Here is a 15,808-nt window from a genome sequence, read left to right as displayed (position 1 = left end):
AATAATATCAATTTTATCAATGTTCAAGTCTGGTCTTGCAAATTATAAATATCATGGATGAAATTTTGCAACATTTAAATAGCCAATTATATACAAATGTTGAAATAGAAGTATTTACTTCTTTTAAGAAGAAGATATATAAAAAATTATAGTGAAATTTAAATTTGTAGCAACGAAATCAATAATTTATAGTGTAATTTATATCATCTCATTATCTATCCAGTATACTTGCATTGTGTAAACAGAACGTCACAAAAGACATTCATATTGTTTGCATGTCCGCGGTGAATGGCCTATGGATGGTGACGTCAGCTAAATTTACAATAAGACATGTAGACATGTAATGTCATCTGCAGCTATGTAAATATATTAACCCCTTTACATAATGAGTTGCTATCATACATGATCTAATGAGTTTAAGTAATGTCTGGTATAGACCCCACCATGTTGAGATAAATGTAATCTAATTTAACCCAAATAAGACATTTGTTTCACATTTTTAAAAAAAGAACATTGTATAACATATAAGAATGTAGAATGTGTATAACAGTTTGATTTTGATTGATATTTAGAGTAATAAATTGGTTCTAAAGTATAATACAACTCACTACAGAAAAAGTTAACTCTAAAGAGTCTCCATGAAATACCAAACGATAATATTATTAATTCTTATTTTTAAATATATTTTATGACATAATTGTTCTGTACTATTAATTATAAAAGAACATTTTCTCCCATTTCTTTAAAAATTACAATTTAATGAATGTTTGTTTGTTAAAGCTATTTTATTAAATCAAGCAAAAATCTGTACTTATATTTAAAAAAAGGTTGCAAATCCCAATAAATCAAAATTTTGAAATATGGAGTAATTACAGTAAATATTTCAAGGTCTGACGTATGTAATACCATTTCTTTAATGCGTAACATAATTAAATAATTAAAATAGAAAAACGGTAATATAGTACTGCTACAACTTGGTCTCGGTAATAATAATAATAATCAATAATTTGATGCAAAAAGTATATTATACACATGACAGATGCAAAAAACCCAGTTTGAACAAACACATTGAAAATAGCCTTGGGCTAACCAGCTTTTCATTCCACTCAAAACAATACCACTCAACACTTTTTTGTGAAAACCAATTAAAATGTAAATATCGCCAGCCCAGATTTCTTAACCATAGGAGCTTTATCAATTCATAGGCAAACATGTGTATTGTTCTTTTGACAAATGGCTAAACAAGGCAAATTATACAGTGCATGCATGCAAACAAAAGATTTAATATAAAGACCTTTATGAATTCCAACGTTCTTTGTATATTTTTCTGATAGTAAAACATTGAATCGGACGAGTATGGCACGCAGATACATGATCAAACGATAGATTCAAATTAATTAAAGGCCGTGAACTAATCAGAAATTACTGCATATAACGAGTACGGAGTAAATGTCGCTATGTTTCATGTAACAACATATGAAGCCGATTTATATAGAATGCCAGAAATCTCATGAGAATTGAGTTAAATCTCTGGTGAGGATTAATACCGTGTTACTATCAGAAAAATATGACTCTCTCGCAGTCTACTAGAAGAACTGTCTTAATGTTGATTGGCCTTCTTTGTTTGAATGCTAAGCATGTGTTCTACATTTAGCTAGAACAAAGAGAGTCACCTTATACACACCGATATCAATAATTTAGAGTTTGGAATACATGTATTCTAATCTCATAATCTATGCTATGTTATATTTAAGTAAATCTTGTTTTTTAGCGGACGTTGACTAAATTGCTTGAAGAGTTTATGAAAAAAATGTTATCTGAGGAAGCACACGTTAACTGTATAAGACGGAATATATCACAAAATTCCTTTGTCCTATTTATTTCTAATTAAATAATTCTCAATACATCCTAGACTAAAGGAAATCCGATAAAATTTGGTGATCATGATGTATGTTTGTATTGGCTGAATAAAACTTGCGGTTTATCTTAATTCATGTTCGGATATTTAAAAAGCAATATAATTAACAATAAATTGCAAACAGATTATCATTCATTTTAATAAATATTATTTTGAAGGTGTTTCTGTGAAAATACTATATAATAACTGATATCTCAAAGGATGACATAAATAAAACATTATCTCACAAGTGAACCCTGTTCATTTTTTCTTATACTATCAATAAATTATGAAGACATACAAGTGAAGTATAAACCACTATTAGTTAATACCACATAAATTAAGTATGAAAAGCACAAAATAATGCACTAAATTAAAAGTTTTTTTTTTCAAAACAAAACAATTTTTTTTAAAGCTTCAGAATTTGCATTATTCCAAAAAAAGGAGAAAGAATGCAATAATAATTTTGTTCACCAAACTAAATGATTTACACATTTTACTTCTTTCTTACCTAATCTCGGGATTGTTTCGATAGAGGGCATCCATGAATATGTGTCGTAAATTCATACTTGTCTATCGCTTTGTATCCGCACATATTACATTGGAATGGATCATTGAATCCATGTGATCCACGGTGAATCACGAATAACAAGTTATCCGGAAAAATGATCTTACAGTGCGGGCACAGAAACTGTAGCTGTTCCTGCTTCTGTCGTAGATCTTCTGCAATGTGGTTATTAGTTTGCGTTGATTGGTCATGCGGGATGCTGGTTGGACTGGTTGGTACAGGTGGCGGTGACCGATTGTCTATGGGGTAAACTGTCGGGCTAGCTCTATTTCTATCCAGCCGTTGAACAGGATTCAACATTTTTCGTTTGGATGGTATCCGATTACTGCCACTTCCTAGATCCACCTGACGATTATGAGTACCATTGATATGTTCTGGAAGTATGCCCGCTTCAGTTTTGATAAACGCTGCTTTATTTGGCAATGCTGCATCGTACATATAAGATACAACGGTGTTTGTGTTTGCGTGTGATATAGCATTACTAGTATTTACATAGATATTATTTGCGCTTGCATAAACTAGAGGGCGGCCATTATCGCGGGTAAACGGCTGTTTGGAAAATTCTGAATGACTTTCAGATTTTAATGCTGTCATTTTAGAATTGGAATCTGTCATAGTATCTGAAGAGTTGTCCTCAGTTCCGTTTACAGTTTTGTGATTGGAAGTAACGCCATTTTCAGGTTGGTCGTTAGTTGTAGCATGTGCTGCTTCGGCGTTGGTAGATGAATACTCTACGCTACCTTCCTGTGATGGATCTACGACAACGATACCACTATCTTTATGCATCGTCATCAAATGTTTAATAAATTGTGACTCGTGTGCACATGCATAGTCACATTGGTCGCATTCGTAATGTGACTCCATATCGTTTGACATCGCGTCCGATACATCGGTAGTGTCAGGTTCGCTACCATGAGTGGGCGATTGCGATGATTTCACTGAACAGTCAAGAGGGGCACTTGTGTCCATTGGCTGGGCCTGTACATTATGCTTAACTCCGTTGTCATTAATTACTTTGGCCTTTTCTTTTTGTTGTTGAACTGTGTAGTCCATTATAGCATTGTATTCACTATTCATGAGTTGCATCTGCGCTGGTGGCGTGGTGGCGTTAGCTAAATTTTGATGCAATGCGAGCATATTCTCCATGTTTAAACTTTTTAAATATTCTGGTTTCATGCTTGTATTAGAGTTCATTAAAGTAGACATCCTTGCTTGTCGATCGTAGATACTTGGTCTACCTTTAAGTACGCTTATCCCGTCAGAAGGCGCTGCAAATTGATCGTCAACGAAGCTTGAATTCAGATACATTGCGATAGAGTATGTTGTGATGCTGTGGTAGCGTTCCAGGTGGAGAGAAATTGCACGTTCTTTTTGGCAATAAAACTCGCAGTGAATACATTTGTACTTGCATCTATCACGGTGACGGACACGTGTGTGAGTACGAACTGTGGACGGTTGGGAGGCTGCATACGGGCAGTAGTGACATTGGTAAGGTCGATGACCTCGATGTGAGTTGATATGAAGCATCAAGTTGTGTTTATTTGGTGATGAATACGGGCAGTGATGACACTGGAAGCGAATCATATGACCCTCAGGAGTCGTAGCTGTACTAGTTCGCCCCATTCTCAATTTTATCTTTGGTTAAAAAGCCTGAAAATGAATGTTACAAAATATTATTTAGTATAAAGTTCAATTCTTTATTTTAAACCAACACTGAAGAGCACCAGTTACACACAGTAGAATTTTACTTCAAAACCATTTTAATCACAAAAGAAAAAGATTTAGATTTTTAAATTATGCATCTCTTTAAAACAACAATGTATACAGTACAGACTCCTACAGGTTAAAATACTGAAAATCAATATAAAGTTACAGAACATAAAATAATTACTGTATGTATGTTAGATAATTTAAGGTTAGATTTTATGGAGTTAAATATATATCTATCCTAATGAAGTATATATTCAAATAAAAGAAATATTGACTTTACTCTAATAATAATAACTGTTTGTTCCCCTCCTGTTTATAATTAAACTAGGCAGCCCATGTTCCTAAAGTCATCTCTAATTGCAATTCTAGAGTTAGCAATTTACTAGTGGTTAAATTTGAAAATTAAATATTTACCTGGCATATATTCTGATCTACAGTTTATTCTTGGGTTTCAAACTTATTTGAATGTGCTCTTCACTGTCTCTAATAAAACAAGAAAAAAGTAAAATTATTTTATGATCTTTATAGAAACTACTGCACAGATCATGTAGACCAGCATAAATCTATTTAAACAGTGACATTTAAAATGTAATAATTAACTATTCACAGAAATATACTAAATTTATACTTTGTTTAGAAACATAGTAAAGATAATGATAAATATTTATATTGTGAATAATTTGTGCATATTGTACAGTTTTAAAGTATGTTTTTGTTTTAAATTAGGCTCTTAAAATAAATGATCACTCTTTCTAAATTATTCCATACAGTAAAAATCTCAATTATTTCTGTTTTTACCTTTAAATGTGCTTACTTTAATTGTGTTAATTTGATTTTGGCAATTTTAGGTTTAATTATATATTTTCTTTTGTCTATTTATATACTGTATTTTGTTTACATTTATGTAGTTAAGAACTGAACCACTTTGGGTAATGTGTACAGTACAGTATCACTAGAACCCACATATCAAGAAATGTACATGGCATAGTACTGTACGTGGCATAGTACTGTGCGTGGCATAGTACTGTGCGTGGCATAGTACTGTGCGTGGCATAGTACTGTGCGTGGCATAGTACTGTGCGTGGCATAGTACTGTGCGTGGCATAGTACTGTGCGTGGCATAGTACTGTGCGTGGCATAGTACTGTGCGTGGCATAGTACTGTGCGTGGCATAGTACTGTGCGTGGCATAGTACTGTGCGTGGCATAGTACTGTGCGTGGCATAGTACTGTGCGTGGCATAGTACTGTGCGTGGCATAGTACTGTGCGTGGCATAGTACTGTGCGTGGCATAGTACTGTGCGTGGCATAGTACTGTGCGTGGCATAGTACTGTGCGTGGCATAGTACTGTGCGTGGCATAGTACTGTGCGTGGCATAGTACTGTGCGTGGCATAGTACTGTGCGTGGCATAGTACTGTGCGTGGCATAGTACTGTGCGTGGCATAGTACTGTGCGTGGCATAGTACTGTGCGTGGCATAGTACTGTGCGTGGCATAGTACTGTGCGTGGCATAGTACTGTGCGTGGCATAGTACTGTGCATGGCATAGTACTGTGCATGGCATAGTACTGTACATGGCATAGTACTGTACATGGCATAGTACTGTACATGGCATAGTACTGTACATGGCATAGTACTGTACATGGCATAGTACTGTACATGGCATAGTACTGTACATGGCATAGTACTGTACATGGGCTTTGACACCCTTCAGTCAACAATGAGTGTGCTTTATGGTTTATTTATTGCTGTGGTTATGTATTCTATTGTAAGTTTAGACATTTTAAAACAGGTTGATCATTACCAGAGTAAAGTTTAAAGAGTTAGCAGTAAATGTACAAAATATTACTTGTGTGAATAGTGTTTACAATTACCTTTCAATTTAACAGTAATTGTATTGCCATTAGAAATTATAAAGGGCTCATAATTTGTACTGCATTAAACTATATCCATGGTCGAAATATTAAACTACAGTTATACCAGTACTGTTTAAAATAGTTTATAATAAAATCAAATTAAGTTATGATTCACAAAGCTTCTAGAATGTGTAGATTACAACATTTTTTCTTATCTGTTTCTCATGTTCAGAGGAAGAGCAAGGCCGATGATTAATGTACAAGTTTAATAAGTTATATAAATAGGATGTCTATGTTTTAAAGATGGCGGGTGGCATTAATATTAGTTAATAATAAAGTATATGTCATACAGTTAACATATGAAAATTGCAAACTTACAAAGTGTATAGGTTAAATATTACAAAATCCTTTGTTAAACCAACAAATTTGTTAGTTTTTGTATTAATTTGTGGATCCATGAATAGTCAAAAGCATGCCTTAATAAATAAAATTGATATTGTTTAAATGTAAAGTACTTGCTTGAGTTTAAAAGAGTTTCTTAATCTTACTAAAATAATAATATTAATTCATAATTCCATAATAAAGAAAATAAAATATAAGTAAAAATGTAGGCCTAATACAGGTTTAGTTCACAGCAGTATATCTTAATTTAATTTCATTAATTCTTATTTAAAACTGTAGTATTGTACTGAATAGTAATCCAAAACAATGTGAACAAGATTCAAGAAATTTTATTTGTCCATAAAAATGGAAATTCACTTTGCTTGGCAGATTAAAACAACAATATTGCAACAATTTAAAAACGTGCAGTATAATAACAGATTAAAAATACAAGATAAAAAGTTAAAAATACTGTTAAAAATGTAAAACTATTAAAAATACATTGGTTATTCTATAAAACAACAAAGAAATATAACTTTGATGATAACTTTAAAATATAAGATCAAGTTTATTGTTCCAGTAGAATAGAGGAAATTAAATTTCCTTTGTAGGATACAACGTATAACATAAAATGTGCAAAAATATATTAAGACTCAACTAAAAGGTAATTTAATGATTCTATAGGCAGCAAAGACAATTGAACATAAATTTCCGACAGTACAGTATTTAATAATTTGAAATATTAATAATTAAATAATATACAGTTACTAATTATAACTAGTAATAGTAATACCTTAATATAATACTGTATAAGCTAGAGTGTGCAAAAGAGCTATATTTAAACATAAGCCTGCTGTATAAATAGTATTTTAACATTGCCTTTTGCATTTGATGTATTTTTCTAGTTGTTTTAATGTCTTAATTATGCCAAGCAAAATTAATTTCCATTTTAAAGTGGACCACTACAATTTCTTGAATCTATACAAATTAAGTTAACTTTAATGTTTGAAAACTGTTTTTATGATTCTGTAAAATACTATTAATTTAAAGTACTAAATAGTAAAAAATACTGTACATGTTCTAAGCTAATATTACTGTAGCACAACAATCAAATCATGCATTTATTAAATAGGTTTATCCAGGTCTAGGCTAGGCATAAAATAGTCTCTGCAATATCAAAAAAACTTACACGAAAAAATATGAATTATTTTGCATTCCAACACATTCTCAATGTATCTATAAATATCAAGATCATGTATTCAAATGTACATGTAAATGTGATTCTACAATAAGTCAACAAGAAAAACAGTTTTTTTTTTTTATCTGATCAGGCAATCACTTACTTTGATATGGCGGGGTTCGCTATGTTTTTTTTGGGAGGTTTGTGGGGTTAGCATTACCCATCAGGTAGTGTCCTTCAATTCTATAATTGTACCATTAATGTTTACTTTTTTAAAGCTTTGTAAAGTTTTATTAAATAGCTTTTGCTTTAAATTGCTTTTAACTGTTGTGCGTTTAAGATCTAAGCAAAAATAAATTTAGCTTAATTTAAAAAAAAATAAAGATACCGAGATATATACCATTTTATCATTTTTACAATTTCATATCAAATTTGGGAAACCCAATCTAAAAAAGAAAGTATGACACAATGAAACATTACTGGTCATCTCAATAATTGACAAAAGATACACTATAAAACAGCCATCTTTAACTAATAATGTAATTGTATTGTACGGTGAAACACACAAATAAGCACATTTCACATAAACTTTAAACATACAGTAATAATTAATGATTGTGACACAGAAAAATTAACCTTTCTATTAAATGTTGAGTATTATGTTTAAAGATAGATGTATACTTTACATTATATGTTAAAAAAAAAATAATGTAGGTATAGGTTCATAGAACAACCTTAAATTATTAATATATAAAACTTAACAGCTGCTACAATTTGGAAGAAAAAACGCTTTATATAGAATTTTATTATACTGTATGTAAAAATGAAGGGCAAAGAGAAATAACCCTTTTGTTAAATAGGTTGCATTCATCTCTGTAACTTTTTTAAGGAGACTTAAAAAAGAGCATCTTTTAATGCAGACACATCCCACAGGTACATTTAATGTAAATAATGTAAATAATTTATTTATACTGGGGCTTTCATGTTCAAATCTAACTTTCTTCATCCTCAATTTTGTAGATTTGAATTCTCCATTGATTGTACTGTATGAATGTAACATACAGTATATTATTATCTTTAACATGAATCTACAGCATTAGGTAGGATATCAAGACACTTAATTATTTTATACAAATACTGTATGTCAAGATCCTTTATAAGGTTTTCTATATAACACTGGTTTTTTCTACCATCATTGATTTTGTAAAAGCTTTGTATCTTTTAAATGGTTGTAGGCCTAGTATGTGGTATTTAATATTATGCCTGCAAAAAACAGTCTTTATAAACAAAGGAAATCGTTAATTAAAGGTCAAAATGTAAGCCTGATTTTTTCAAAAATTAGCCAACAACATTATAGCTAGATTCAATTTGCATACCCAAGATAACATTCACTATTTAGTTAATGTATGGGTTAAGTTGAATTCTAGCAACTAATCGGATGTAATTATGTATTAAATACAGAGATTATTACCTTCTAAAAAACAAAATTCGGACAGTAAATAGGGGGTTGAAAAATGTTTTTTATCTGAAACCAACATTTTGGGAGATTTTGTTATTATTTGTGTGATCGGATACAAACATTTGGAAGGCTCCTGGAGAAATCAGGATAGTAGGAATGAGAGTATTAAAAGAGTTATAAACCATAACAATTATTTTTATTTAGTAAGAAAATTCCTTATAAAAAAGGTTGTTTTCTGCATAACAACAAAGAGAAATGGAGAAATTGTAGAGATTTGTTCAAATGAGTATAGTAGACAAATTATTAAACACAATCACAAACTGATTTTACGATGCATGCTTAGGCTAGCATACTCCAGTAGATACAGCAGCTATTGCTGTACTTTTTAAGTGCTTCTTTAAAATAAAAAAAAATGCACAAAATATATTTTATATATCACAAGGGCAAGGATATCTAAAATTGTTCATATGGAACATAGTTATAAATAATAAGCAAAGCAAAAGCACAATAAGTTTATATTATAAATAACTTAATTTGGCAAGTAAACATTTAAATATGCCTTGGGTACAAAATAAAACACAAAACAAGGGTTTATTTGAAAACCAATCCTATTATTAAACTGAAACAATACATTGCCATTAATCTATTGCGTCCACAATTTTCGGATAACAAAAGGGTACACCAGTGCAGTGTTTGCAAGGTATAGTGTAGTGATGATAATATAATAAAACAAACCCTTCTTGATGCTAATAATGCAGTCCTCGAAATAAATAAAAAATAAATGGTTTGAAGTAGCTAAAACAGTAAAATAGAAATCACAGCGGTACAACAATCAAATTAGCTAGGCAACTAATACTGTCATCACGGAGTGTCAGTCTAGAGTTGTTGTTTATTGATTGACAGTCAGACAAGGCACAATCGCTCTGCATTGCTTAAACAAAGACTTGCTCCTACGTGAGTTTTATTGGATGAATCACCTTTCTCCTGCCTACCACGGAATGAAAAATCATATAATTCTATCTAATAATAACATACACATATTCTAAAAAAACTAAATTCTAGCCATCACATTGTAATACCTTATAATAATGGAATTATCACTGATCCATCGGAGAACAAATGTATAAACTCTACTATCTCGATAACTGCTCCCAAAACAACAAAGACACGCTTGCTCGCACTGTGTGCACTGATTGTTATCCCACTTCCGCTTTCATTAGAAAAGCGCCACCTTTCCTGGAATAAACAACAAGATTCGTGTGTTCGTGGGGTCACTTGTTAGGGTAAATGCCCGCGAATAACCTCTGTTGTTTACGCATGGGCCCCCAGCATGCAATAAAAAAGGTACGTAAAAATGTATTTCCCTGATTTTATACAAGTCAACATGATAACGTAGGTCATGACATATACCCTATATAATATATAATTTATACTTTCTTATTGCATGTTTTAATATCGAATTTTCGTTATTCTATCTTGTATTGTATTTAATATTGTACTTGTCCTTGTTCATCCCTCCGATCGCGATCAGGCTACCATCCCACACTCGACGGACTGCTGTCTGCTGGGAAGCTGATGTGTACCACCATCACAAGTTCTTCTCCTTACTGACTGGCTCTACTTGCTATAGTAGTCCAAGCTAGGCCTAGTCGAACCCTACTAGTACTCTATATTATATTAAGGCTATATAATAATGTATGTATGTATGTATGTAATGGTAGATGACAATAATGAAATGAGTGTCTACCAATCTCATCTAGCTAGGATTGGTAAATTGATAATAAAGCAGGGAGTTTAAAAACATTTTGTCTATAGATACCCCCCTAGAGTATTAGCAGACCCCCTCTATGATTTTGACTTTCTAATTTGATGCGGGCGCCCTACTCCTCAGTCAATTACTATATCCCCCCTAGAGCATTAGCAGATCCCCTCTATGATTTTGACTTTCTAATTTGATGCGGGCGCCCTACTCCATGGCTCACAATGGCGCAACCCATAGCTCTATTCTATCCCACAATGCCTTTCGAAATTGTTACGCGCTTCGGACGAACAGGAGATTCTTGTGTTATAAGTTCTTTGACTAAAGGTACAGTAAATATAGAAGGCGCAATGTGAGCAGCAGAGATATGTCAATGGTAATTCTACAACAAACCAGCTGCGTGGCCGAACGGTGTAGCGCAAGACCGTGCAGCCGAAAAGTATGTTGAAGCCGAAAAGTATGTTGAAGCCATGAATTTGAAACTTTACTTTTTTCTTTAATATTTAAATTTGTCCTCACCATTGCATAGAGATTTTTTTTAGGTTTTGCAGCCAGAGAAAAGATACATATGGATACTCCCTGCGTAAAGCAACCATATTGTCAACCACCAAATCTTTGTTAGACATTGCACATATCACTTGTGTTCGCCACTCTACATTTTTGAGCAAGCATGTGTAAAGGTCCGCATGCGAAAAGAGGTGTCCTTTTTTATTTAATAATATTAATAATTATAACGCTTCTAAAATACTACCTACTACTAACTATACACTCTGTAGGCCTTCAAATACAATTCAGGACCTGTAACCATTCCTGCTGGACAAATTCTGTACCGTAATAACACAATTCTTGCCAGCTTGATTGTATTTAAGGTTTATAAACATTATATGCCAAGAAGGATGTTTTAATTCTCTGTAAAATTTTCTTTTGAATGACTCTGATTTGTGATTTAATCAGAAGATGTATAATTTATTTTACAGAAAACTTTATGTGTCATGCATTCCATAACCTTCACTATAGAGGGCAGCAGTTCACTTATCAGAGGTATTATATAATACCGGTACTGAAAACTTCACTTCATATATCACTACTGTATCATTGACAGTGATCACCTAATATTATTACTAGATATCAAATTGACCAATCAGCTAATGTCTACGAGAGAATGTCAACGGCATATAAACAAACTTCAAACAAATTATAACATTAACAAAACAATTATTCATTTCATTAATATTACAATATGATTATTTTTTATAAAACTGAATTATATAAAAAAACAGTGTGGTTCTGATTTTATTTTGAATCTTCATACAGTAGTATTGACATAATATTATTAATAATTTGTGAACAGGTAAAGCCGTTATTTTCAGATCCCATTTTGTTCACAGCACAGCACAGTTACCTAATTGGCTTTCATCAAGTTTAAAGCCCCCTTCCCTACGTTTTTTAGATCTAATTTAAGATCACAAACTATATTTAATGTAACAATAATACTATATGGTCCTATTGCGATAACTTTTTTCGTCTTTAAACGGTTAAAAATGTGAAAAATAAGTCGATTCTAATAATTATAGCGGCCCGCTATAAATCCCAAAATGCATTGTGCGCGGATTGATATTTTTGTTTTTCACCTGTAATTCGCCCACTTTTTGATCGATCGTGAGGCCAAAACAAATGGAAGACTCCTAACTTTTCAGCGAAAATACCGGGTTTTCCCCAATTTGTATCAATGGAGTCTGGCAAAAATAGAAAGACAATTAATGCAGCAACTATACAACGTCAGGCTAGGTATATAGCTAGCGTACGATGTTCGTACGTTACCGATGTTTACCAGCTAGGCCTACAAAACTAAGCCTAGCTAGGCTAGGCCTAAGACCGTCCACGAGAGGTCGATCGCCGCGAGCTACTTAGGTAGTGCATTTTTTCTCACTTTTTATCATAATTTACCATAAAACGTGCATTTAAGACAAGGAATGACATGGTTTAATGTTTTTAAAGTGATATATATGTATTATTTTCCAAAAAACGTCCAAAATTGCAGGGAAGGGGTCTTTAAGTATAATGCCAATTGCTATAACTATTAGTAATATCTTCTACCTCTACAAGTATGCCTGCCCTCTTTATGCAATGATCAGAAAGCACAGAGCTTTTTATATCATATGTAGTGAAATCTTAATAGGGTGTAACTAAGATGCCTGCTTTAGTTAAGTTCAATGGTGTGCACAGCAAGTTGACAGCTAAAGTTAATTATGAGGCAATTGCCTATTTGCCCTACTGTATCAATAAATGGCGTAAGCTGCATTTGCCCAATAGATAGTATACTGTATTGGCAATGTGATAACTCACTTGGGCTTTATCATTTTTGTCGGAGGAGGAAAATTAATTGTACAGTATTTGCATGTGATTGCAATATTTTTTTAACCTACAGTAGCTTTTGATCATAATATGTACGGTATGCACTTTAAGGCAGTCTCTGTTTTATTGTAAAATAGTTTTTGTATTCTGTGTCTGAAGTCTTTAACGTGTAAAGTAGGAAGAAATAAATGAATGCTTCCCTCTATAGCTATTTATAGAGAAACTTGACTTGGTGCCAAATCCATGAGAAAATATTTCAGAGTGCGATTAAAAAAGCTACAATACACAATACACCATTACTGTAAATAATTGATCTCGTCAGGGCCTTGATAAATCAAAGATAATAATCTTACTATACTTTATAGCAATTTTTAAAATACATGTGGTATATAAATTATAAGGTCTTTTTATGTTCATCACCCCAACCTTTCCACTATTCCCTACAATTTAGATTCACATCACACTAATATTTTAAATAAATTATAAAAATACAACAGTTTTTAGGTTAATTTGAACATCAAATTAAGGTATACTAAAGGCTACTCAATAACAATATTTCAAAGAAAGTTTTATCAATACAGTTTACCATACAGTTACTACTAATGGTAGTTATAATTGTATGTTGTAAGGTTTTCCTAGACGCACTATTTAATTTAATTTAAATTTATTAATATAATAGAAGAGTGTATATTATTGAACACTTTGTATAAACGTATAACGTACAGTAACATTAGCAATTGCACTTTATCGTTTCTTAAATTATACATCCCAAATATAATATAGTGTTTCCATAAATATGTGAAGTTGATAATTGATAATTTTATCATTTAGTACTTTAATTTTAGAGTAATAATGCTAAGTGGAACAAACGTATTCATAAACACATTATATTGTGATAAACAATGGAATGCTAAACGCGTAAAAAAATGTGATATCGACTACATTGTCATTCGATAATTATTCTACCATTGTTATCTCTCTTTAAAAAAATTTGATATGAATATTAATGCTGAGTGAAGGAAATGTATTCATAAACACACTTAGGCCTACTGTATTTTATCATTAAACAATGCAATACTATAGTAAAAAATTTTCTGTATTGATGAATTTATTTATATGGTATTTAGTATCTTTGATAATATTGAATTTATTGTACTCAATAAAATACACTATTTAGTATCCATCAGCATCTTATATGCTAATTGGCGTTAATGTATTCGTAAACACATTTAGTTAAGATAAACAATAAAGTTAGTATTTATGATATTCCATAAATTGCGGAAAACTAAACTATACTTTAATTGATTCTAGGTAGTTATTAAGACCAATTACAGGATGAAATGTTTAAAAAAATTACAATAAGGATTTTGTTTGAATGTTTCCTGACGGTTTAAGCATGGAATTCCGATGGTTAAAGCAACGCTTGCAATATAACAAAGTCTGTTGTTTAATAAAGATACATACTGTATTCAAATGTTATTAATATTTCAGCGAATTCAGACCTCGCTAATGTTTCTTAGAAGTGTCTAGGTCTTTCTGTGAATTTGAAATTCATCCTGTATCAAATTTTTAATTAAAATAGTTTCTTCAATTCACAAATCTTCATTTTGGTATAGTGATTAACAATTCAGGAATATGGAAAGTTAAAGACATTAGACCAACGTTTTTTTTAACCTAATTTAAGGTCACGCATTACATTTTATGTACGTCAAAAGTTGCAGGTCTAGTGTCTATTTTTAGTCCTTTTTTCTGCTGTTTCTGTTTTTTTTGTGTTGCTTAATTTGTTGCTTGGACCATCTTCTGGAAGATAATTGCAAGAGCCTACAGTTAAATAACAATTCATGTGATGATGGTTGATGATGGGTCTTGCCATTCCATGGGTCTCAAGCAGATGTTGTAGCAGAATATGTCCCTATGGTTAAGAAGATAGTAGCAACAGATGCTCACTCTCAGTCATAAGTACGGATATTCTGTGGTACTTGAGAAGGCAATGTAAACATCTCCTTCTCTGGAAATGTATAAAAATATCAAGTATAATTAAAAGTAAAATAGAGAATGTAGATGCCTCCTCACCTGAATTTACAGTAGGCCTGTCCAAAAGGGTTTCAATAATTATATAGTTTGCTTTCTTATTGTTTCATTATTACATCAACATCAACAAAATGCTTTAATGGCCTCTTTAGCTTTGTCTACAGCCATTCACTAAACAGTAGCAAATATCCATAATGTTAGCATCCTCCTGAGCCGTAGATTTAGACATCATGTTTCTTATGTTCTCATCAGGGAAATGTATTTCAATGAAACGTCTGATTCCCATGGAAACTTTGTTTCCTTCTTACAGACAAAGTGTAACTGAGTAGAGATTTTAAATGAGAAATTACACAGCCCAGGGGACTCGTCTTTTTCCTTATCTGTCATTATTTGCATCCGTTTTAGGGTATATTGGTTTCCTTAGTTTTTTTAACCAGACATGGTTTAGTTGCCTAGCAATTGGCAGATATCACATTTTATTTGTTTGTTTGTAGACTTCATGTTTAGCAATACTGTTGTCTAGTTGGAAGATTAAGACTTAAAATGTATTATATATTCAAATTTTTAATATAATTCACTATTGCATCACATTCACAACATATATCAATCACT

The 15,808-nt window shown here is 31.9% G+C and overlaps 1 protein-coding gene across 1 annotated transcript; it reads right to left on the bottom strand.

The window, feature by feature from the left end:
• Positions 1 to 777: 777 nt before the first annotated feature.
• Positions 778 to 10,233, bottom strand: LOC140039688 (uncharacterized). The gene is made up of 3 exons (XM_072085308.1): positions 10,131 to 10,233; positions 4,590 to 4,658; positions 778 to 4,115 (listed from the first exon to the last, which is right to left on the bottom strand). Exon 3 carries the CDS (start codon positions 4,086 to 4,088, stop codon positions 2,409 to 2,411), a length of 1,680 nt encoding a protein of 559 aa, XP_071941409.1. The 5' UTR covers positions 4,089 to 4,115; positions 4,590 to 4,658; positions 10,131 to 10,233; the 3' UTR covers positions 778 to 2,408.
• Positions 10,234 to 15,808: the final 5,575 nt, after the last annotated feature.

This window comes from Antedon mediterranea, chromosome 2 (assembly GCF_964355755.1).
Source record: "Antedon mediterranea chromosome 2, ecAntMedi1.1, whole genome shotgun sequence".
NCBI lineage: Eukaryota > Metazoa > Echinodermata > Crinoidea > Comatulida > Antedonidae > Antedon > Antedon mediterranea.
This window is presented reverse-complemented; position numbering and strand designations above follow the sequence as displayed.